Source organism: Oncorhynchus gorbuscha, linkage group LG26, assembly GCF_021184085.1.
Source record: "Oncorhynchus gorbuscha isolate QuinsamMale2020 ecotype Even-year linkage group LG26, OgorEven_v1.0, whole genome shotgun sequence".
NCBI lineage: Eukaryota > Metazoa > Chordata > Actinopteri > Salmoniformes > Salmonidae > Oncorhynchus > Oncorhynchus gorbuscha.
In genome coordinates, this window is record NC_060198.1 from 42606629 (window position 1) to 42632476 (window position 25848).

The following is a 25848-nucleotide window of genomic DNA, read 5'->3' on the forward strand; positions in this document are numbered from 1 at the left end:
ACCCCAAACACCCCACCTTCATCATCCTCAGTTCCAGGCAGCTACATTAATACCCCTTCAACCTCAGTACCAGGCAGCTACACAAATGTTCCTTCAACCTCAGTACCAGGCAGCTACACTAATGTTCCTTCAACCTCAGTACCAGGAAGCTACAATAATGTTCCTTCAACCTCAGTACCAGGCAGCTACACTAATGTCCCTTCAACCTCAGTACCAGGCAGCTACACTAATGTCCCTTCAACCTCAGTACCAGGCATCTACACTAATGTCCCTTCAACCTCAGTACCAGGCATCTACACTAATGTCCCTTCAACCTCAGTACCAGGCAGCTACACTAATGTCCCTTCAACCTCAGTACCAGGCAGCCACACTAATTTCCCTTCAACCTCAGGACCAGGCATCTATACTAATGTCCCTTCAACCTCAGTATCAGGCAGCTACACTAATGTCCCTTCAACCTCAGTACCAGGCAGCTACACTAATGTTCCTTCAACCTCAGTACCAGGCATCTACACTAATGTCCCTTCAACCTCAGTACCAGGCATCTACACTAATGTCCCTTCAACCTCAGTACCAGGCATCTACACTAATGTCCCTTCAACCTCAGTACCAGGCAGCCACACTAATTTCCCTTCAACCTCAGTACCAGGCATCTACACTAATGTCCCTTCAACCTCAGTATCAGGCAGCTACACTAATGTCCCTTCAACCTCAGTACCAGGCAGCTACACTAATGTTCCTTCAACCTCAGTACCAGGCAGCTACACTAATGTTCCTTCAACCTCAGTACCAGGCAGCTACACTAATGTCCCTTCAACCTCAGTATCAGGCAGCTACACTAATGTCCCTTCAACCTCAGTACCAGGCAGCTACACTAATATTCCTTCAACCTCAGTATCAGGCAGCTACACTAATGTTCCTTCAACCTCAGTACCAGGCAGCTACACTAATGTCCCTTCAACCTCAGTATCAGGCAGCTACACTAATGTCCCTTCAACCTCAGTACCAGGCATCTACACTAATGTCCCTTCAACCTCAGTACCAGGCAGCCACACTAATTTCCCTTCAACCTCAGTACCAGGCATCTACACTAATATCCCTTCAACCTCAGTACCAGGCATCTACACTAATGTCCCTTCAACCTCAGTACCAGGCATCTACACTAATGTCCCTTCAACCTCAGTACCAGGCAACTACACTAATGTCCCTTCAACCTCAGTATCAGGCAGCTACACTAATGTTCCTTCAACCTCAGTACCAGGCAGCTACACTAATGTCCCTTCAACCTCAGTACCAGGCATCTACACTAATGTCCCTTCAACCTCAGTACCAGGCAACTACACTAATGTCCCTTCAACCTCAGTATCAGGCAGCTACACTAATGTCCCTTCAACCTCAGTACCAGGCAGCTACACTAATGTTCCTTCAACCTCAGTACCAGGCATCTACACTAATGTCCCTTCAACCTCAGTACCAGGCAGCCACACTAATTTCCCTTCAACCTCAGTATCAGGCAGCTACACTAATGTCCCTTCAACCTCAGTATCAGGCAGCTACACTAATGTTCCTTCAACCTCAGTACCAGGCAGCTACACTAATGTCCCTTCAACCTCAGTATCAGGCAGCTACACTAATGTCCCTTCAACCTCAGTACCAGGCAGCTACACTAATGTCCCTTCAACCTCAGTACCAGGCAACTACACTAATGTCCCTTCAACCTCAGTACCAGGCAGCTACACTCATATCCCTTCAACCTCAGTACCAGGCATCTACACTAATGTCCCTTCAACCTCAGTACCAGGCAGCTACACTAATGTCCCTTCAACCTCAGTACCAGGCAGCTACACTAATGACCCTTCAACCTCAGTACCAGGCAGCTACACTAATGACCCTTCAACCTTAGTCAAATCTAAGCAGGGCTGTATACTATACAGTATATTGTTGATCATCACATTTCATAGCTTTCTGATGATAACTATTGAGGACATGAGCAGATGAGTTACTCACAGCACAGAGGAAGCCTGAGCCAGGCATGGAGTCTAGTCCCAGCAACAGTCTGGTGATGGAAATCATGTAGTCCTTCACAAAGGACTGGTGGGAACACACAACAAACAACAGAGGGTCATTGAGTAATAAAGGGGCAATACAAATACAAATATATATAAATATTGTAGACTGAGTTTTGAAATATTGAGCATTGCTGTCCTGGGGTGAGAGTTCAGACTAACCTGATACAGTAGAGTATCCAGCATGCTGACACTGAACACCTTCCCAGCAGCGAAGGGTAGACGAAACATGAAGACCAGGTTGGAGCCCCTCTCTCTCTCTTTCTATCAGATCACCATACACAGGAATAAGAAAACAGGGTGAGAGAGACCGGGAGAGAGAAAGACAGGGAGAGAGAAAGACAGGGAGAGAGATAGGGAGAGAGAAAGACAGGGAGAGGGTGACAGGGAGAGAGAAAGACAGGGACAGAGAAAGATAGGGAGAGAGAAAGACAGGGAGAGAGAAAGACAGGGAGAAAGACAGGGAGAGAGAAAGACAGGGACAGAGAAACGGGTGGAGAGACAGACAGGGAGAGGGAGAGACAGGGAGAAAGACAGGGAGAGGGTGACAGGGAGAGAGAAAGACAGGGAGAGAGAAAGACAGGGAGAGAGAAAGACAGGGAGAGGGTGACAGGGAGAGAGAAAGACAGGGAGAGGGTGACAGGGAGAGAGAAAGACAGGGAGAGAGAAAGACAGGGAGAGGGTGACAGGGAGAGAGAAAGACAGGGAGAGAGAAAGACAGGGAGAGGGTGACAGGGAGAGATAAAGACAGGGAGAGGGTGACAGGGAGAGAGAAAGACAGGGAGAGGGTGACAGGGAGAGAGATGGACAGGGAGAGAGAAAGACAGGGAGAGGGAGAGACAGGGAGAGAGAAAGACAGGGCGAGAGAAAGACAGGGAGAGAGAAAGACAGGGAGAGAGAAAGACAGGGAGAGGGAGAGACAGGGAGAGAGAAAGACAGGGAGAGAGAAACAGGGAGAGAGAGAGACAGGGAGAGGGAGAGACAGGGAGAGAGAAAGACAGGGAGAGGGAGAGACAGGGAGAGAGATAGGGAGAGAGACACAGGGGGAGAGAGAGACAGGGAGAGGGAGAGACAGGGAGAGAGACAGGGAGAGGGAGAGACAGGGAGAGAGATAGGGAGAGAGACAGACAGGGAGAGAGAGAGAAAAGAGCCATTCAATTCCACAACCACCTAAAAGGAAGTGATTCCCAAACCATCCATAACAAAAGCCATCACCTACAGAGAGATTAACCTGGAGAAGAGTCCCCTAAGCAAGCTGGTCCACCCCACAGAGCCCCAGGACAGCAACACAATTAGACCCAACCAAATCATGAGCAAACAAAAAGATAATTACTTGACACATTGGAAAGAATTAACAACAAAAAACAGAGCAAACTAGAATGCTATTTGGCCCTAAACAGAGAGTACAGAGTGGCAGAATACCTGACCACTGTGACTGACCCAAACTTAAGGAAAGCTTTGACTATAGAGCGACGAGCGTCTGCTAAATGACTTAAATGTAAATGTAAACTATGTACAGACTCAGTGTGCATAGCCTTGCTGTTGAGAAAGGCTGCTGTATGGAGACATGGCTCTCAAGAGAAGACAGGCTATGTGCTCACTGCCCACAGAATGAGGAGGAAACTGAGCTGCACTTCATAACCTTCTGCCAAATGTATGACCATATTAGAGATACATATTTCCCTCAGATTACGCAGATCCACAAATAATTCCAAAACAAACCCAATTTTGATAAACTCCCATATCTACTAGGTGAAATAACACAGTGTGTCAAGATTTGTGGCCCGTTGCCACAAGAAAAGGGTAACTAGTGAAGAGAGACAGGAAAAGAGAGACAGGAAGAGAACGAGAGAGACAGGAAGAGAGAGGGACAGGGAAATGGAAAAGCATTACAATACTGGAGTACCACTTCCTTTTGACATTCCCATATGACCCATCATTAGATGATCTGACTAGGATGGTCCGACTCACCACAGAGAGTACCATAATACAATGTTACCTTCTCCAGCTTGGAGAGAGCCAGGGAGTAGTGGTCTTTGACTTTGAACTGCATGAAGCGCATGTTGGCTGGGTGGGTGAGCTCAGTGATGATGCTGAGGGCTGGGAACAGTCTGGGAGGACAGAGGAAAGAGACACAATCAAATTCTTAGACATAGAGTGCTTGCTGAATGCAGATATCTATGAACGCACACAAACAACTGTTGGATGGTAGGATGGTGCAGGATGGTATTGTGCAGGATGGTATGGTGTGATGGATGTATAATGGATGTGTATGGCTGAGCAGCCCACCTAAAGAGGGTCTGGACGTTGACTATGGTCTTGGCGTCGGCCATGTAGTCCTCCTCAGCGATCATGGAGCTCTCCTTGTCAACCACCACCATGGTGTCAGCAAACGTCACCCCACAACGCAGCAGACTGTCCAGGCTAGAAGGAGAAAGAGAGAGGGAGGGAGAAAGAGAGAGGGAGGGAGAAAGAGAGAGGGAGGGAGGAAGAGAGAGGGAGGGAGAAAGCAAGAGGGAGGGGAAAGAGAGAGGGAGGGGGAAAGAGAGGGAGGGAGAAAGAGAGAGGGAGGGGGAAAGAGAGAGGGAGGGAGGAAGAGAGAGGGAGGGAGAAAGCAAGAGGGAGGGGGAAAGAGAGAGGGAGAGGGAAAGAGAGAGGGAGGGGGAAGAGAGAGGGAGGGGGAAGAGAGAGGGAGGGGGGAAGAGAGAGGGAGGGGGAAAGAGAGAGGGAGGGGGAAAGAGAGAAGGAGGGGGGAAAGAGAGGGAGGGGGAAAGAGAGAGGGAGGGGGAAAGAGAGAGGGAGAAAGGGAAAGAAAGAGAAGGGAGGGGGAAAGAGAGAGGGAGGGGGAAAGAGAGAGGGAGGGAGGAAAGAGAGAGGGAGGGGGAAAGAGAGAGGGAGGGGGAAGAGAGAGGGAGGGGGAAGAGAGAGGGAGGGAGAAAGAGAGAGGGAGGGGGAAAGAGAGAGGGAGGGAGAAAGAGAGAGGGAGGGGGAAGAGAGAGGGAGGGGGGAAGAGAGAGGGAGGGAGAAAGAGAGATGGAGGGGAAATAGAGAGGGAGGGGGAAATAGAGAGGGAGGGGGAAGAGAGAGGGAGGGGGAAGAGAGAGGGAGGGGGAAAGAGAGAGGGAGGGGGAAAGAGAGAGGGAGGGGGAAAGAGAGAGCGAGGGAGAAAGAGAGAGAGGGGGGGAAAGAGAGAGGGAGAGGGAAAGAGAGAGGGAGGGGGAAGAGAGAGGGAGGGGGAAAGAGAGAGGGAGGGGGAAAGAGAGAGGGAGGGAGAAAGAGAGAGGGAGGGGGAAGAGAGAGGGAGGGGGAAGAGAGAGGGAGGGGGAAGAGAGAGGGAGGGGGAAGAGAGAGGGAGGGAGAAAGAGAGATGGAGGGGAAATAGAGAGGGAGGGGGAAATAGAGAGGGAGGGGGAAGAGAGAGGGAGGGGGGAAGAGAGAGGGAGGGGAAAGAGAGAGGGAGGGGGAAAGAGAGAGGGAGGGGGAAAGAGAGAGCGAGGGAGAAAGAGAGGGAGGGAGGGGGAAAGAGAGAGGGAGGGGGAAGAGAGAGGGAGGGGGAAGAGAGGGAGGAGAGGGGGGGAAAGAGAGAGGGAGGGGGAAAGAGAGAGGAGGGAGAAAGAGAGAGGGAGGGGGAAGAGAGAGGGAGGGGGAAGAGAGAGGGAGGGAGAAAGAGAGATGGAGGGGAAATAGAGAGGGAGGGGGAAAGAGAGAGGGAGGGGGAAGAGAGAGGGAGGGGGAAGAGAGAGGGAGGGGGAAAGAGAGAGGGAGGGGGAAAGAGAGAGGGAGGGGGAAAGAGAGAGGGAGGGGGAAAGAGAGAGGGAGGGAGAAAGAGAGAGGGAGGGGGAAGAGAGAGGGAGGGGGAAGAGAGAGGGAGGGGGAAGAGAGAGGGAGGGGGAAGAGAGAGGGAGGGAGAAAGAGAGATGGAGGGGAAATAGAGAGGAGGGGGAAATAGAGAGGGAGGGGGAAGAGAGAGGGAGGGGGAAGAGAGAGGGAGGGGGAAAGAGAGAGGGAGGGGGAAAGAGAGAGGGAGGGGGAAAGAGAGAGCGAGGGAGAAAGAGAGAGGGAGGGGGGAAAGAGAGAGGGAGGGAGGGAAAGAGAGAGGGAGGGGGAAGAGAGAGGGAGGGGGAAAGAGAGAGGGAGGGGGAAAAAGAGGGAGAGAGGGAGGGAGGGGGAAAGAGAGAGGGAGGGGGAAGAGAGAGGGAGGGGGAAGAGAGAGGGAGGGAGAAAGAGAGATGGAGGGGAAATAGAGAGAGGGAGGGGGAAAGAGAGAGGGAGGGGGAAGAGAGAGGGAGGGGGAAAGAAGAGGGAGAGGGAGGGGGAAAGAGAGAGGGAGGGGGAAAGAGAGAGGGAGGGGGAAAGAGAGAGCGAGGGAGAAAGAGAGAGGGAGGGGGAAAGAGAGAGGGAGAGGGAAAGAGAGAGGGAGGGGGAAGAGAGAGGGAGGGGGAAGAGAGAGGGAGGGGAAAGAAAGGGAGGGAAGGGAGGGGGAAAGAGAGAGGGAGGGAGAAAGAGAGAGGGAGGGGGAAAGAGAGAGGGGAGGGGGAAAGAGAGAGGGGAGAGGGAAAGAGAGAGCGAGGCAGAAAGAGAGAGCGAGGGAGAAAGAGAGAGGGAGGGGGAAGAGAGAGGGAGGGGGAAAGAGAGAGGGAGGGGGAAAGAGAGAGGGAGAGGGAAAGAGAGAGGGAGGGGGAAGAGAGAGGGAGGGGGAAGAGAGAGGGAGGGGGAAAGAGAGAGGGAGGGGGAAAGAGAGAGCGAGGGAGAAAGAGAGAGGGGGAAAGAGAGAGGGAGGGGGAAAGAGAGAGGTAGAGGGAAAGAGAGAGGAAGGGAGAAAGAGAGATGGAGGGGAAATAGAGAGGGAGGGGGAAAGAGAGAGGGTGGGGGAAAGTGAGAGGGAGGGAGAAAGAGAGAGGGAGGGGGAAAGAGAGAGGGAGGGAGAAAGAGAGAGGGAGGGAAAAGAGAGAGGGAGGGGGAAAGAGACAGGGAGGGGGAAGAGAGAGAGAGGGAGGGAGAAAAAGAGAGGGAGGGAGAAAGAGAGAGGGAGGGGGAAAGAGAGAGGGAGGGGGAAGAGAGAGGGAGGGGGAAGAGAGAGGGATGGGGAAGAGAGAGAGAGAGGGAGGAAGAGAGAGGGAGGGAGAAAGAGACAGGGAGGGGGAAGGAGACAGGGAGGGGGAAAGAGAAAGGGAGGGGGAAAGAGACAGGGGGAGGGAGAAAGAGAGAGGGAGGGGGAAAGAGAGAGGGAGGGGGAAAGAGAGAGGGAGGGGGAAGAGAGAGGGAGGGGGAAAGAGAGAGGGAGGGGGAAAGAGAGAGGGAGAGGGAAAGAGAGAGGGAGGGGGAAGAGAGAGGGAGGGAAAGAGAGAGGGAGGGGGAAAGAGAGAGGGAGGGGGAAAGAGAGAGCGAGGGAGAAAGAGAGAGGGGGAAAGAGAGAGGGAGGGGGAAAGAGAGAGGTAGAGGGAAAGAGAGAGCGAGGCAGAAAGAGAGAGCGAGGGAGAAAGAGAGAGGGAGGGGGAAGAGAGAGGGAGGGGGAAAGAGAGAGGGAGGGGGAAAGAGAGAGGAAGGGAGAAAGAGAGATGGAGGGGAAATAGAGAGGGAGGGGGAAAGAGAGAGGGTGGGGGAAAGTGAGAGGGAGGGAAAGAAAGAGAGGGAGGGGGAGGGGGAAAGAGAGAGGGAGGGAGAAAGAGAGAGGGAGGGAGAAAGAGAGAGGGAGGGGGAAAGAGACAGGGAGGGGAAGAGAGAGAGAGGGAGGGAGAAAAAGAGAGGGAGGGAGAAAGAGAGAGGGAGGGGGAAAGAGAGAGGGAGGGGGAAGAGAGAGGGAGGGGGAAGAGAGAGGGATGGGGAAGAGAGAGAGAGAGGGAGGAAGAGAGAGGGAGGGAGAAAGAGACAGGGAGGGGGAAGGAGACAGGGAGGGGGAAAGAGAAAGGGAGGGGGAAAGAGACAGGGAGGGAGAAAGAGAGAGGGAGGGGGAAAGAGAGAGGGGGAAAGGGAGGAAAGAGAGAGGGAGGGGGAAAGAGAGAGGGAGGGGGAAAGAGAGAGGGAGGGGGAAGAGAAAGGGGCTTGGGATTATAGAATTTATGTCTTGAGACAGAAAGATTGGAACAGAACTGACATTGTCCATATACAGATAAATAGCAGTGAGCAGGATTGACAAACTGATGTGATATACAGTACAGAACAAAGTCAATCCATATACAGCTTCGGGGTGTGTAGCTGCTCCAGTATGAATTAGCAGTAGAGGAAAAGAAGTAGAGTAGGAGTGAAAAGCAGATGATGCCACCAGGGTGCTGAGGAGGATTCTCTTACTTGTCAATGGAGCCCACTGTGTAGAACACCATGGGGAACCAGCAGATAGCCTCCAGGAAGTCTGGCTCGGGTCTGAATCAATCACAACACATATGGATTACCAGGAGACCCATACAGCACAAACTACACCTACCACAACAAATAAACAGGCTCCCTGCAGTGGTAGAGATAGAGAAGTAGCATGAGTCCCAGATCCGTTTGTGTTGTCTTGCCAACTCATGTAACTCTCATTAGTTATTATTGTCATGCGTCAATTACCATAGGAGTTGGCAAGACAGCACAAACAGATCTGGGAACCAGGCTACTGGAGAACCCCCCAATCAAATCAAATCAAATGTTATTTGTCACATTCACCGAATACAACAAGGACCTAGACTTGGACCTAGTCTTCCGGTACCACTTGCCGTGCGGTAGCAGAGAGGATAGTCTATGAATAGGGTGGCTGGACCTTACAATGAAATGCTCACTTACAAGCCCTTAACCATCAACGCAGTTTGAAGAAACATAAGTGTTAGAAAGTATTTACTAAATAAACTGAAGTACAAAATAATAAAAGAGCAACAATAAAATAAGAGTAACAAGGCTGTTTACAGGGTCAATGTGTGGGGACACAGGTTAGTCAATGGAATTCAGATCATTAGTACATGTAGGTCGAGGTAAAGTGACTGTGTTTAGATAGTAAATTGAGAGTAGCAGCAGTGTAAAAACAAAGGAGGGTGTCAATGGAAATGGTCCGGGTGGCTATTTGATGAATTGTTCAGCAGTGTCATGGTTTGGGGGTAGAAGCTGCTGTTAAGTAACCTTTTGGACCTAAACTTGGCGCTCAGGTACCGCTTGCCGTGCTGTAGCAGAGAGAACAGTCTATGACTTGTGTGGCTGGAGTCTGTGGCAATTTTTAGGGCCTTCCTCTGACACCGCCTGGTATAGAGGGCCTGGATGGCAGGAAGCTTGGCCCCATTGATGTACCGGGCTGTATGCACTACCCTCTGTAGTGCTTCGAGGTCAGAGGCCGAGCAGTTGCCGACAACGATGAGACAGCCAATAGGGAGGAGGTCAGAAATCTGGCAGTGTGGTGACAGGACAACAACCTCTACCTCAACGTGAGCAAGACAAATGAGCTGACTACAGTGGACTACAGGAAAAGGAGGGATGAACAGGCCCCCATTCACATCGACGGGGCTGTAGTGGAGCGGGTCGAGAGTTTCAAGTTCCTTGGTGTCCACATCACCAACAAACTATCATGGTCTAAACACACCAAGACAGTCGTGAAGAGGGCACAACAACACCTTTTCCCCCTCAGGAGACTGAAAAGACTCCAGCCACACAAGTCATAGATTCTATTATCTATGTATAGTCACTTCACCCCTACCTACATGTACAAATGACCTCGACTAACCGGTACCCCCACACATTGACTCGGTACCGGTACCCCCTGTATATAGCCTCCACATTGACTCGGTACCGGTAACCCCTGTATATCGCCTCCACATTGACTCGGTACCGGTACCCCCTGTATATAGCCTCCACATTGACTCGGTACCGGTACCCCCTGTATATCGCCTCCACATTGACTCGGTGCCGGTACCCCCTGTATATAGCCTCCACATTGACTCGGTACCGGTACCCCTGTATATAGCCTCCACATTGACTCGGTACCGGTACCCCCTATATAGCCTCCACATTGACTCGGTACCGGTACCCCCTGTATATAGCCTTCACATTGACTCGGTACCGGTACTCCCTGTATATAGCCTCCACATTGACTCGGTACCGGTACCCCCTGTATATAGCCTCCACATTGACTCGGTACCGGTACCCCCTGTATATAGCCTCCACATTGACTCGGTACCGGTACCCCCTTTATATAGCCTCCACATTGACTCAGTACCGGTACCCCCTTTATATCGCCTCCACATTGACTCGGTACCGGTACCCCCTGTATATCGCCTCCACATTGACTCGGTACCGGTACCCCTGTATATCGCCTCGTTGTTGTTATTTTATTGTGTTACTTTTTATTCAATGTTTTACTTTAGTTTATTTAGTCAATCTTTTCTTAACTCTGTTTCTTGAACTGCATTGTTGGCTATAAGGGCTTGTAGTAAAAGTAAACATTTCACCTGTGACAAATAAAATGTGATTTGATTTCTGATTTGGATTTGAAATATAAAGTCCTGGCTGCTGTGTGCAGAGAACAGTGGGAGAGCAAAGCGCTACACGGCCCTGACTCTGCTTTTTACTCTCCTTTTATTGGATTCCACTTTAATATGCCCATATTGGGGTTTTGCACCAGGACAAACCACAGTAATATTTCATATTATGTGCACAGTGCACTGCAGAGTGCCCATAAACTCTTGAAACACAGGCATTTTCATACAGTAAATTATGTTAATGGAACTCTTAAAATGAGACCATCCCTTCTTCCCTGACAGTGTGTTTAAAGAGGGCCTCTCCAGGACAAGTCTCTCTATGCTCCACCTACAGTGTGGTTATACCATAGAGACTTACAGTGTTCTATATATATGTAATTCTATAGTTTCCTGCAGTGTGGTTACACCATAGAGATTTACAGTGTTCTATATCTATGTAATTCTATAGTTTCCTGCAGTGTGGTTACACCATAGAGATTTACAGTGTTCTATATCTATGTAATTCTATAGTTTCCTACAGTGTGGTTACACCATAGAGACTTACAGTGTTCTATATCTATGTAATTCTATAGTTTCCTACAGTGTGGTTACACCATAGAGACTTACAGTGTTCTATATCTATGTAATTCTATAGTTTCCTACAGTGTGGTTACACCATAGAGATTTACAGTGTTCTATATATATGTAATTCTATAGTTTCCTACAGTGTGGTTACACCATAGAGATTTACAGTGTTCTATATATATGTAATTCTATAGTTTCCTACAGTGTGGTTACACCATAGAGATTTACAGTGTTCTATATCTATGTAATTCTATAGTTTCCTGCAGTGTGGTTACACCATAGAGATTTACAGTGTTCTATATATATGTAATTCTATAGTTTCCTACAGTGTGGTTACACCATAGAGATTTACAGTGTTCTATATATATGTCATTCTATAGTTTCCTACAGTGTGGTTACACCATAGAGATTTACAGTGTTCTATATATATGTAATTCTATAGTTTCCTACAGTGTGGTTACACCATAGAGACTTACAGTGTTCTATATATATGTCATTCTATAGTTTCCTACAGTGTGGTTACACCATAGAGATTTACAGTGTTCTATATATATGTAATTCTATAGTTTCCTACAGTGTGGTTACACCATAGAGACTTACAGTGTTCTATATATATGTCATTCTATAGTTTCCTGCAGTGTGGTTACACCATAGAGATTTACAGTGTTCTATATATATGTAATTCTATAGTTTCCTGCAGTGTGGTTACACCATAGAGATTTACAGTGTTCTATATCTATGTAATTCTATAGTTTCCTGCAGTGTGGTTACACCATAGAGACTTACAGTGTTCTATATCTATGTAATTCTATAGTTTCCTGCAGTGTGGTTACACCATAGAGATTTACAGTGTTCTATATCTATGTAATTCTATAGTTTCCTGCAGTGTGGTTACACCATAGAGATTTACAGTGTTCTATATCTATGTAATTCTATAGTTTCCTGCAGTGTGTCCGTTTCCACTCACATGTTCTCCAGTAGCAGCACGATGGGGTTGAGCTCTTTCTTGGGGCGGTAGTAAGCCCTCAGGGGCGCGATAAAGTTGTACAGGCCGTTTCCTGCACTCTCCGCCGACACGATGATCAGCTTGTTCTTAAATCCATACGACCGAGCGTCCTCGAACGGGATGTGGTGGCAGGCCTGTAGGAGGGAGATGACACAGGAACGACACAGGAAATACATTGGATTACATGAAGGTCATCATCATCGAAGAGGGGTCAGGTAGGGAGGTAGGATGGTTCTAGTTGAGGGTAAGTACGGCAGAAGTCGTCTGATTCCCACCTTGTCCAGGCGCAGGCAGCAGAAGGGCATTTTTTCCTGCAGCAGGTGACACAAGGAAGGGGAACTGCCAATGTACGGAGAGTTCAGCGGGTACCCCTTCACCCACCTGCCACACACACACACACACACACACACACACACACACACACACACACACACACACACACACACACACACACACACACACACACACACACACACACACACACACACACACACACACACACACACACACACACACACACACACACACACACAAAGGCACACAAAGGCACACAGACAGAAACACATTTACACCTGGGTCTGAGGACACAACATGGCAGGACTTAAACAACCTAATTCAAACACACATTAGACCTCAGGCAACTCCTAAACACTTACTCGCAGCGTCCACCCCAACACTGGCCATTCTCGTCTCCGTCCCCTTGATCCTTCCCCTCGTCCCCGCCCTCGTCCTCTGATTGGTCCCCCAGCGGGTCGAAGGTTGCTGAGTTGACCCCGTCCACCAGCTCCAGGACAGGGGCGATGCTGTGGCGTCTCTCCTCGGCAGAGTCTGTTGTGGCTGGGAGGGCCAGGGTGTTAGCGCCCCCAACCCCCTCTGTCCGGCTGGCCCTGCCACCTCCAACTCCCCCACTGTCCATGGTCATTCCCCCCGTGCCCTGGCCCTCTGGGCTGCTGTCACCGGAGTCCTGCAGGTCAATGGCCACCGTGCCTACGGGTGACAGAGGACACATACAATAACTCATACAATCTATGACCAGTCCACACCCTTAGTAGAAAACAGTTATAGCATTGTCCTGTCCATACAAGCACAGACTAAAGGGAAAATGTGCCCTACAACAAACACAGATACAGATGCAAACATAGCACACATGGCAAGCACAGATCCAGAATCAGTACTATTTGGATGTGTGAGAGTACCAATGTGCTGTGACTGGGAGTACCATTGTTCTCTCACAAAGCCAAATAGTACTGATTGTGGATCTGTGCTTGCCCTGTGTGCTATGTTTGCATCCGTGTCTGTGACTGTTCTGGGGCACATTTTCACTTTCAAACTTGAGAACCAGAAGTCCCAGAGTTCTCCACCAGGGGGTGTGGTTGTAAAAACAAAACAAAAGGAAACCTACATGCCAGATACATTTCACTCAGTTGGCAGATGCTCTTATCACCAGAGACTTCCAATCAGATATGGTTTTATTCCTCATACAACTTTTAGGCTTCTAACATCTGCCTATTGTGGATCAACATGTAAAACATTTCCTAATCTGTGCCATGTACATGGATCAGGAAAGTCAGAATTGTATAATAAGAAACATTATGCTAAGTGCACTTGGACAAAGTGTCTGAGTGTAACTGTGTCACAGTGAGTCAGTGAGACTGACCCATGCTGGCGATGATGCTGTGGACAGGCAGTCTGGTGAGTCCATGGTAGATGGTCTGGGGCCCCACCCCCCTGTCACTGCCCTTGGGGCCCCCCCGCGTGGGCTCTCTGTGGCCTCTGACAAAAGCTGAGTTCTCCTCCTTGGAAATGTTGATGTAGAAGCAGGTGTCTGAGCCGCCCATGATGTGGCCGGGACCTGGGTTAAGCAGGATGTTGGCATTTTCCAGCCTCCGCACTCCAATCAGACACACACCATACCTGACCGAGGAGGAGAGGATCAGATACAGGAAGTGGGTGTGTGTGTGGTTAATAGCGTCTGCTAAATGACTAAAATGCCAAATATATGTGGTGTGTGGGTGTGTGTTAAGAGTGTCTGCTAAATGACTAAAATGTCAAATGTAAACTTTGTGTATGTCTGCTTATTGACTCACTTCTTGTGTGCGTGGAAGGAGGCGAAGGTGAAACTCTTCCCCTGGTACTCCCCAAAGAACTTGCTCTCCTCCAGACAAATGTGATGCACCTCATTGGCCGAGCAGCGGCGGTAGGTGCGCTGCCACTGGTCAGCTGAGCATGCCCCGCCCTCCCTGAGACACGATCACGGAATGGATTGGTCATTAGGGGACAGAGTTGACCTTTTAAACAGCGTTGCACGCAGCTTCCCTTTCAGCATCAACCACACATCAAAGACACTTCCCCTCAAGGCTGCAGTGTTAACACTTTACAACTGTGTCAGAAACCAATCAATAACTCAATCAGCACTGAGACACACACAGGGACACAGACACTATCAGAGCAATACAGCTGCCAAGATAGACGCCGCTGAACGCTACACATCGAGAGAGCTTCACACATGGGCTGTGTTCACCTTGTCTGCCTTTAGAAAGGATGAGTTGAGAGACAGGAGGTGAGAAAGGAAGGGTGCGGAGCGGAGAGTGTGGCTGTGGGTGGAGGTGATGTGAGAAGGACTGCATTTCAGAAACAACTGTCGTCTGTAAATAATAAATGGACCGTTTCATGGGGACAGCATGCCTGGCTGAGTTAATGTCACCGCACATCAGGGATACGGAAGGAGGGGGAGGGAGTTGTCGGTGGTTTAGGAGGACAGTGACACACACTGACCTGTTGAGGGGCTGGAAGGCTCCTGCATGTTGCCTGAAGGTCTCTGGGGGTGCTGTTCTGAAAGTAGAGGGGTGGAGGGGGCAGCAGATAGAGGATCAGAGGACTGGTCTGGGTTTAAGAGGATCATGACTGGTCTGGGTCTACTTTAGGTCAGTAGTCGATCTACCATGAATAATCTGCTGTGTACAGCTCAATGTACTCAGCATCTGTTAGGCCAAAGGACATACTTCACTGCCTCTGTCTGGTACCACCCACGCCCATTGGAAAAAGAGTGTGTGTGTGTGGGTTTGTGTGTGTGTACTCACTGTCCTCTAGAGGAGTGGATCAACAGGGTGATGAGGGTGGAGGTAGCAGGACACACACAGTTCAGGGCCAGCATGGCATACTTAAACTCCTCTTCACACACCACATGATCTGCAGACAAAGGCAGCAAAGGAGACGAACCAGTAACACTCAGTATACAGTAATCAAATCAAATTCAACTTTATTAGTCACATGCACCAAAACACAACAAGTGGAGACCTTACCGTGAAATGCTTACTTACGAGCCCTTAACCAACAGAGCAGTTCAAGAAAGAGTTAAGAAAATATTTACCAAATGAACTAAAGTAAAAAAGAACAAAAAGTAACACAATAAAATAACAACAATGAGGCTATATACAGGGTGTACCGGTACCGAGTCTACACTACCGTTCAAAGTTTGGGGTCACTTAGAAATGTCCTTGTTTATGAAAGAAAAGCAAAACATTTTTTCCATTAAAATAACATCAAATTGATCAGAAATACAGTGTAGACATTGTTAATGTTGTAAATGACTATTGTATCTGGAAAAGGCAGATTTCTTTATGGAATATCTACGTAGGCGTACAGAGGCCCTTTATCATCAACCATCACTCCTGTGTTCCAATGACACATTGTGTTAGCTAATCCAACTGTATCATTTTAAAAGGCTTACTGATCAGTAGAAAACCCTTTTGCAATTATGTTAGCACAGCTGAAAACTGTTGTTCTGATTAAAGAAGCAATAAAACTGGCCTTCTTTAGACTAGTTGAGTATCTGGAGCATCAGCGTTTGTGGGTTCGATTAAAGGCTCAAAATGGCTAGAAACAAACTTTCTTCTGAAACTCATCAGTCTATTCTTGTTCTGACAAATGAAGGCTAATCCATGCGAGAAACTGAAGATCTCGTACAACGCTGTGTACTACTCCCTTCAAAGAACAGTGCAAACTTGCTCTAACCAGAATATAAAGAGGAGTGTGAGGTCCCGGTGCATAACTGAGCAAGAGGACAAGTACATTAGAGTGTCTAGTTTGAGAAACAGACGCCTCACAAGTCCTCAACTGTCAGCTTCATTAAATAAATAGTACCCGCAAAACACCCATCTCAACGTTAACAGTGAAGAGGCGACTCCGGGATGCTGGCCTTCTAGACAGAGTTGCAAAGAAAAAGACATATCTCTGTCTAGCGTCTGTGTCATTTTGCCCATCTTAATCTTTTCGTTTTATTGGCCAGTCTGAGATATGGCTTTGTCCTGGTAATCCGTCTGGCTCTGCTGCTTTGTGAATGTTGACCTGTTTAAAGGACTTGCTCACAATCGGCTACGAGAGCGTTATCACACAGTCGTCCAGAACAGCTGGTGCTCCGTGCATGCTTCAGTGTTACTTGCCTTGAAGCGAGCATAAAAGGCATTTAGCTCATCTGGTAGGCTCAAGTCCCTGGGCAGCTTGTGTCGGTTTCCCTTTGTAGTCCGTAATAGTTTTCAAGCCCTGCCACATCCGACGAGTGTCAGAGCAGGTGTAGTAGGATTCAATCTTAATCCTGTATTGACGCTTTGCTTGTTTGATGGTTCGTCTGAGGGCATATCGGGATTTCTTATAAGCGTCCAGATTAGTGTCCCACTCCTTGAAAGCGGCAGCTCTAGCCTTTAGCTCGATGCGGATGTTGCCTGTAATCCATGGCTTCTGGTTGGGATATGTACGTATGGTCACTGTGGGGATGACGTCGATGACTGAGGTGGTATACTCCTCAATGCCATTGGATGAATCCTGGAACATATTCTTGTCTGTGCTAGCAAAACAGTCCTGTAGCGTAGCATCATTTGACCACTTCCGTATTGAGCGAGTCACTGGTACTTCCTGCTTTAGTTTTTGCTCGTAAGCAGGAATCAGGAGGATAGAATTATGATCAGATTTGCCAAATGGAGGGTGAGGGAGAGCTTTGTATGCATTTGTGTGTGTGGAGTAAAGGTGGTCTAGTGGATGTGTCTTCACAGGTAGGTAGTGGCAACATGCAGGAGCCTTCCAGCCCCTCAACAGGTCAGTGTGTGTCACATGCTCTGTCTCCTCTGCTGTACCTGTGTGCAAGAGTGAGAGCATTTCTTAGTCTGTCTGATCATTCGTCTGTGTGTGCCTTTGTGTGTGTGTGTGTGTGTGTGTGTGTGTGTGTGTGTGTGTGTGTGTGTGTGTGTGTGTGTGTGTGTGTGTGTGTGTGTGTGTGTGTGTGTGTGTGTGTGTGTGTGTGTGTGTGTGTGTGTGTGTGTGTGTGTGTGTGTGTGTGTGTGTGTGCATATGTGCCTGTGTGTGTGGCATCTAGAATGTGTGTGTATGGATTTTTGTCAGCCTCTAAAGCCACCTTATTAGTGCAGGTGCATCCAAAAGGCTGTGGTAATTGATATCTCAGTCAGAGGCTGAGATGAAGTCTGGCCTGTTAGCTAAGTGTAAACGCTGTGGTTTATGCAGAACACTAATTAAATCTGATGGAATTAAAACATCTTCATTAATCTCAACATAATTCACCCAGATGCTCCCTCCCTCCCTCCATCAAGTAGGCTGCATCAGGTGAATTTACACGATGATTTAATCTATTATTAACTCAATGGCACTTACTTGACAACACAACATGATGCAATTAGCAGAGATAAATAAATATACATTCATCAAATAGACAGTCAACTCCCTGTCATGTCAGATTATTTTCTCTTCTCCTCCTTAGGGCATTGTCTCTTTTTATCCCTTCAGTTTATATTCTGGGTTGTTTTTACCACTTCAGTTTATATTCTGGGTTGTTTTTACACCTTCAGTTTATATTCTGGGTTGTTTTTACCACTTCAGTTTATATTCTGGGTTGTTTTTACCCCTTCAGTTTATATTCTGGGTTGTTTTTACCACTTCAGTTTATATTCTGGGTTGTTTTTACCACTTCAGTTTATATTCTGGGTTGTTTTTACCACTTCAGTTTATATTCTGGGTTGTTTTTACCACTTTGTTTTTACAGTTTATATTCTGGGTTGTTTTTACCACTTCAGTTTATATTCTGGGTTGTTTTTACCACTTCAGTTTATATTCTGGGTTGTTTTTACCACTTCAGTTTATATTCTGGGTTGTTTTTACCACTTCAGTTTATATTCTGGGTTGTTTTTACCACTTCAGTTTATATTCTGGGTTGTTTTTACCACTTCAGTTTATATTCTGGGTTGTTTTTACCACTTCAGTTTATATTCTGGGTTGTTTTTACCACCACTTCAGTTTACATTCTGGGTTGTTTTTACCACTTCAGTTTATATTCTGGGTTGTTTTTACCACTTCAGTTTATATTCTGGGTTGTTTTTACCACTTCAGTTTATATTCTGGGTTGTTTTTACACCTTCAGTTTATATTCTGGGTTGTTTTTACCACTTCAGTTTATATTCTGGGTTGTTTTTACCACTTCAGTTTATATTCTGGGTTGTTTTTACCACTTCAGTTTATATTCTGGGTTGTTTTTTCACACTGGGTTGTTTTTACCACTTCAGTTTATATTCTTCAGTTTATATTCTGGGTTGTTTTTACCACTTCAGTTTATATTCTGGGTTGTTTTTACCACTTCAGTTTATATTCTGGGTTGTTTTTACCACTTCAGTTTATATTCTGGGTTGTTTTTACCACTTCAGTTTATATTCTGGGTTGTTTTTACCACTTCAGTTTATATTCTGGGTTGTTTTTACCACTTCAGTTTATATTCTGGGTTGTTTTTACCACTTCAGTTTATATTCTGGGTTGTTTTTACCACTTCAGTTTATATTCTGGGTTGTTTTTACCCTTCAGTTTATATTCTGGGTTGTTTTTTTATATTCTGGGTTGTTTTTACCACTTCAGTTTATATTCTGGGTTGTTTTTACCCCTTCAGTTTATATTCTGGGTTGTTTTTACCCCTTCAGTTTATATTCTGGGTTGTTTTTACCCCTTCAGTTTATATTCTGGGTTGTTTTTACCACTTCAGTTTATATTCTGGGTTGTTTTTACCACTTCAGTTTATATTCTGGGTTGTTTTTACCACTTCAGTTTATATTCTGGGTTGTTTTTACCACTTCAGTTTATATTCTGGGTTGTTTTTACACCTTCAGTTTATATTCTGGGTTGTTTTTACCACTTCAGTTTATATTCTGGGTTGTTTTTACCCCTTCAGTTTATATTCTGGGTTGTTTTTACCACTTCAGTTTATATTCTGGGTTGTTTTTACACCTTCAGTTTATATTCTGGGTTGTTTTTACCACTTCAGTTTATATTCTGGGTTGTTTTTACCACCAGTTTATATTCTGGGTTGTTTTTACCCCCTTCAGTTTATATTCTGGGTTGTTTTTACCACTTCAGTTTATATTCTGGGTTGTTTTTACACCTTCAGTTTATATTCTGGGTTGTTTTTACACCTTCAGTTTATATTCTGGGTTGTTTTTACCACTTCAGTTTATATTCTGGGTTGTTTTTACACTGGGTTGTTTTTACTTCAGTTTATATTCTGGGTTGTTTTTACCACTTCAGTTTATATTCTGGGTTGTTTTTACCACTTCAGTTTATATTCTGGGTTGTTTTTACCACTTCAGTTTATATTCTGGGTTGTTTTTACCACTTCAGTTTATATTCTGGGTTGTTTTTACACCTTCAGTTTATATTCTGGGTTGTTTTTACACCTTCAGTTTATATTCTGGGTTGTTTTTACCACTTCAGTTTATATTCTGGGTTGTTTTTACCCCTTCAGTTTATATTCTGGGTTGTTTTTACCACTTCAGTTTATATTCTGGGTTGTTTTATTCTGGGTTGTTTTTACCACTTCAGTTTATATTCTGGGTTGTTTTTACCACTTCAGTTTATATTCTGGGTTGTTTTTACCACTTCAGTTTATATTCTGGGTTGTTTTTGTATTTTTTTGCTCTATATCCTATTTTGGGATTAAGGGGACCTGGCAACATCCCTGCAGTGCAGGGTCTTATTAAAGGACCTTTCACACTCTCACACACTTAGCAAAGGCCTGGGAAGGAGGGAGAAAACGGAACCAGCCTGAACAAACATAGATAACACCCATCACTCCACCTTCACTGCTCCTGCCTTGTCTGTTTCTCTTGTTTTTCTGCTACCTTCTCTCTCATCTCTTTGTGACAAAAAAACAATATAGAGTTATGACCAATAAAATGAGGCTCAGGGAGCAGTCATTTTCCCTGCTGTGTAATTCTTGATTACATCATATGCTGTAATCAGTGGACAAATATTATTAGGGGTACAGTGTTTGGTACAAATGAGATCTTGGCCTTAGATGCCCAGATGTGCTTTGCATATTGATTGTCGACAGAAACGTTGGTAGCTAGAATTGTCCAGCCCCGCCTCTCGTGCCTCAGGAGACGGTTAGTAGCTAGTAAACACATAAAAGCAATGAGACACAGATCCTTTCTGTCTAGCAGCTTTACTTCCATTAGACTCAGCAACAGAGAGGAAAATGTTGTTGATGATGATAATATTTGTATAAATTACAGGCATAGTGGGATAGAAAGAATGTTTGGATCATAATATGTACCCAAATGATAAATAAATTGTATTCACTGTAGTGTTTTTGCAGACTTCCCTGTGGTATTCACTATAGTAAATACTACAGTGAATACTCTAGTATTTACTATAGTTTTGCAGATATGACTGTAGTATACTGTAATATTTAGTTTACTATAGTATAAATTCTGTAGTAAGAAAAAAACGTTGGTTTATATTATAGTAATTACTGCAGTGTTTTTGTGGTCTGTAGTATACTCTACTATTTACTATAGTATTCTACAGTATACTACAACATTCTATAGTAAGTACTATACATGATTGAGGTATACTACAGTGTGCAGTATAGTATTCTACAGTATAATACAGTTTTCTACAGAATGTTATATGAAGTACTGTAGTATTATGTGTAATGAATCATGACAGCTTAATATTTTGGGATCAAATCATCAGTACCCTGCTAGCCTTATGTTCCTATCACTGCTGCTACAGCAGAGAACAGAACAAAATGTCTCAGATCAAGCCTTTTGGGCCCCCCACCTCACACCAAAACATTTTGGTGGCCCCTCTCTTAATGGTGGAGAGAAATGTATGTTTTAAAGTAAAACTTTGCAATTTTATAAAACATTTTATGCAATTCCACAAATGTTACCAAGGGGCAGAGATAATTTGTTTTGCAGTTTTACAGCAAATTTACTGCAATTCTACCATTTTTGTCATGAGTTGGAGAGACATTTTTGCAGTTTTAAAGCTATTTTCCTGCAATTTTACACATTTTGTAATGACTTAAGTTAATATGTTATATTATATATGATATCTGAGTGAGATTAACTAACAAAATCAATGGGGGCCACTGGAGGTCAGGGCCTCTGGGCACGTGCCCTGTGTGCCCAGTCGGTATTTGACCACGACTACAACAAGTTTAGATATCTGGCTAGACTAACTACCACTCTAAAAATGGTTAGCTTACTCAGAATAGTCAATTGAGACCCCGACTGAGTTTATGTCACTTATGCCTGGAACTGATCACAACAGGTCACCTCGTCTTCCCAAGCTCCAGAGCTTCTGCGACAGGGCCTTCTCCAGGGTTGTGCTGAGGCTCTGGAACTCCACAACCATCCCTGACGGAGTCTTCACCATCGTTCAGTTCCACCTAAATACCCACCTCTTCACCATGGCCTACCACTACCTTGAGACCTACTTCTGGTTAGTATGGTATTGGTTAAGATTTTTTATTCTTGTTTTAATTTATGTAAAGTGACTTTGGGTCCTTGAAAATCACTATATAAATACAATATATTCTTATTATTATTTCCATCATCATTATTGAATTCCCTTAAACTCGTGGGAATTGACCTATATGGACTATATGGGTTAAATTGAAATGTTTCTTAACGAATACAATATGGAAAGCATATGCATACCATGACAGAAATAAAAACAGAACAGTTTGGAGATTATGGGACAATTATTAGACTAAAAGTGAGGACATGATAAACTCAGCAAAAAAAGAAACGTCCTCTCACTGTCAACTGTGTTTATTTTCAGCAAACCTAACATGTTTAAATATTTGTATGAACATAACAAGATTCAACAACTGAGACATAAACTGAACAAGTTCCACAGACATGTGACTAACAGAAATGGAATAATGTGTCCCTGAACAAAGGTGGGGTCAAAATCAAAAGTAACAGTCAGATCTGTCGTTCTGCCCCTTAACAAGGCAGTTAACCCACTGAAAATAATAATCTGGTGTGGCCATCAGCTGCATTAAGTACTGCAGTGCATCTCCTCCTCATGGACTGCATCAGATTTGCCAGTTCTTGCTGTGAGATGTTACCCCACTCTTCCACCAAGGCACCTGTATGTTCCCGGACATTTCTGGGGGGAATGGCCCTAGCCCTCACCCTCCGATCCAACAGGTCCCAGACGTGTTCAATGGGATTGAGATCCGGGCTCTTTGCTGGCCATGGCAGAACACTGACATTCCTGTCTTGCAGGAAATCACTCACAGAACGAACAGTATGGCTGGTGGCATTGTCATGCTGGAAGGTCATGTCAGCATGAGCCTGCAGGAGGGGTACCACATGAAGGAGGAGGATGTCTTCCCTGTAATGCACAGCGTTGAGATTGCCTGCAATGACAACAAGCTCAGTCCGATGATGCTGTGACAAACTGCCCCAGACCATGACAGGCCATCCACCTCCAAATCGATCCCGCTCCAGAGTACAGGCCTCGGTGTAACGCTCATTCCTTTGACGATAAACACGAATCTGACCATCACCCCTGGTGAGACAAACCGCGACTCGTCAGTATAGAGCATTTCTTGCCAGCAGTGTCTGGTCCAGCGATGGTGGGTTTGTGCCCATAGGCGACGTTGTTGCCGGTTATGTCTGGTGAGGACCTGCCTTACAACAGGCCTACAAGCCCTCAGTCCATCCTCTCTAAGCCTATTGTGGACAGTTTGAGCACTGATGGAGGGATTGTGTGTTCCTGGTGTAACTCGGGCAGTTTCTGTTGCCATCCTGTACCTGTCCCGCAGGTTTGATGTTCGGATGTACCAATCCTGTGCAGGTGTTGTTACACGTGGTCTGCCACTGCGAGGACGATCAGCTGTCCATCCTGTCCCCCTGTAGCGCTGTCTTAGGCGTCTCACAGTACGGACATTGCAATTTATTGCCCTGGCCACATCTGCAGTCCTCATGCCTCCTTGCAGCATGCCTAAGGCACATTCACGCAGATGAGCAGGGACCCTGGGCATCTTTCTTTTGGTGTTTTTCAGAGTCAGTAGAAAGGCCTCTTCAGTGTCCTAAGTTTTCATAACTGTGACCTTAATTGCCTACCGTCTGTAAGCTGTTAGTGTCTTAACGACTGTTCCACAGGTGCATGTTCATTCATTGTTTATGGTTCATTGAACAAGCATGGGAAACAGTGTGTAAACCCTTTACAATGAAGATCTGTGAAGTTATTTGGATATTTACAAATGATCTTTGAAAGGCAGGGTCCTGAAAAAGGGACATTTGCTGAGTTTAGTTCACCTGACACAAGACTGAATAAATCCAAACTTTACACTGTTGATTTTATGTGCATTTTACTTTAACTATACTTTTCACAGCCTTTGTCAATAATGAATAATAAACTCTGGATACATTCAGTAACATGATAAGAATATTTCTGGAAAATGTGGGGTAGGTGCAACATAACACAAAAATATGACACGGGTTTGAGTGAGAGGACTAGCTGGTATCTTCAAGTGGCCACACACCCCTCCAGTGTGGGCACAGTTCCCAAGTCATTTCAATGCACTCAAAGAGTCTTCAACTATAAGGTGTTTTACTTTAGTTCTCCTAGCAGTGTCGTTGAGGAAATAGAGCACGTTGGAACACAGCTCTGCATCCCTGCCTTTACACAACTACTGTTGTTGTTCACGCAACCAGAAACGGTCCATTATAAATCACAATCTGGGTCAGGTGGGCATGATTTGAAAGCTTGTTCTATTGCCAACATGACCAGCTAAATGATCAAATACAATCTTACGGTGTGAGGCTTTCACAATGCTATTAGAAAAGCAGGTCGTACGGTGTGCAAAGAACGGAGTCACGAGTTCATTCAGATGCGGAGAATGTTCATCATAATAGAACAAACAGGTTCAGTCTGTTCAGGGCAACCCAGGGTAGAACACCATCTCGTAGTGTAACTGTACATCAAACATAGTGATCAGAAACATCTACACTGTATATGACATGAGGTTTTTGTGAAGTGCACATTTGGGACATTTGGCTTCGATGCCGTCAAAGTGGTATTTATTACAATCCTCAACGTCTCATCTTTCAAAATACATAGATTCATTGTAATTTACAGATGCTCAAGTTCAGAACAGCTGTCTGTCAAAACCCATACAGTGCTGTGAAGCGCAGAGCCAAAGCTCTCGAGTCATGTATTGCATGTTACTGTGCATCCACTATGTTCCAGTTTAAGCACAGACAATTTTAAATACATTTGGTATGGAGAGTTGGTCAGTGTGTGTGTGAGAGGTGTGTGTGTGTGAAGGACGTGTGTGTGTCTCTGTGTGTGCTAAATGTGTATGTGTGTGTCTCTGTGTGTGTCTCTGTGCGAGGTAAACTCCCACGCTGGCAGCAGATAGTAATTACTGCAGGTCTGTCCAAACAGCAACCCTAATTAAATCAGCATGCAGTTATTGTGTGATGGTATGTGTAAGTGACCAGGCTATTGACCAGGCTAATATAGCTCAGCCCACCAGAAACACACCAGGTCATTGTTGTTCAACATTTGGTCAGGGAAAATCAACACCATGCAACCCAGTCAACCCACAAGCCAATTCTGATTCGTATAAACCCACTCTGATCCTTCCCACACAGAGAGAGAACTTGAGTGGCAGTCTCCTCTCTCTGCCTCTCTGCATAGAGCCATCCCAACATACACTGAGTGTAAAAAAACATTAGGAACACCTGCTCTTTCCATGACATCAACTGACCAGGTGAATCCAGGTGAAAGCTACGATCCCTTTTTGATGTCACTTGTTAAATCCACTTCAATCAGTGTCGATGAAGGGAAGGAGACAGGTTAAATAAGGATTTTTAAGCCTTGAGACATGTATTGTGTATGTGTGCCATTCAGAGGGTGAATGGGCAAGACAAAAGGTTTAAGTGCCTTTGAACGGGGTATGGTAGTAGGTGCCCGGCGCACCGGTTTGAGTCAAAAACTGCAATGCTGCTGGATTTTTTCACACTTTTTTTCACAGTTTCCCCATGTGTATCAAGAATGGTCCACCATGCAAAGGACATCCAGCCAACTTGACACAACTGTGGTAAGCATTGGAGTCAACATGGGCCAGCATCACCATGGACTGAGTACATGCCCCAATTAATTGAGGCTGTTCTGAGGTCAAAAGACTCAATATTAGGAAGGTGTTCCTAATGTTTTGTACACTCAGTGTATATGATCTAATATAACAGACATTAGTCAGTTGTTAAGCTATTTGTGGGGATCAAATCAAGTCTCCACTGCGTCTCATTAGTGCCACCCACACTGGCACTTAACGAGGGAATTCAGCACCCTGTTACAACGTGCCTGTCCACGCCACTAAAAGCCCCTTGCTGCACCAATTGGTTCCTCCAGTTTCCTCCACTCTGGTTACTTGACCACTGACAGGAAGAACACTGTATTAAGTAGTGGCTTTATTGTG

General features: G+C 45.9%; 1 protein-coding gene across 4 annotated transcripts in view; it reads right to left on the reverse strand.

Moving 5' to 3' along the window:
• Window positions 1-25848, reverse strand: part of LOC124016080 (potassium channel subfamily T member 2-like) — a 110430-nt gene that overhangs the window by 2419 nt on the left and 82163 nt on the right. For all 4 annotated transcript variants that reach the window (XM_046331603.1, XM_046331605.1, XM_046331602.1 and 1 more), the window contains 12 exons: window positions 15155-15263; window positions 14850-14906; window positions 14162-14314; window positions 13732-13988; window positions 12731-13061; window positions 12350-12455; window positions 12036-12208; window positions 8355-8426; window positions 4356-4490; window positions 4066-4177; window positions 2229-2330; window positions 2008-2091 (listed from right to left, as the gene is read on the reverse strand). In XM_046331603.1, the coding sequence (XP_046187559.1) occupies window positions 2008-2091; window positions 2229-2330; window positions 4066-4177; window positions 4356-4490; window positions 8355-8426; window positions 12036-12208; window positions 12350-12455; window positions 12731-13061; window positions 13732-13988; window positions 14162-14314; window positions 14850-14906; window positions 15155-15263 (1691 nt within the window). The remainder of the gene's footprint in view (window positions 1-2007; window positions 2092-2228; window positions 2331-4065; window positions 4178-4355; window positions 4491-8354; window positions 8427-12035; window positions 12209-12349; window positions 12456-12730; window positions 13062-13731; window positions 13989-14161; window positions 14315-14849; window positions 14907-15154; window positions 15264-25848) is intronic.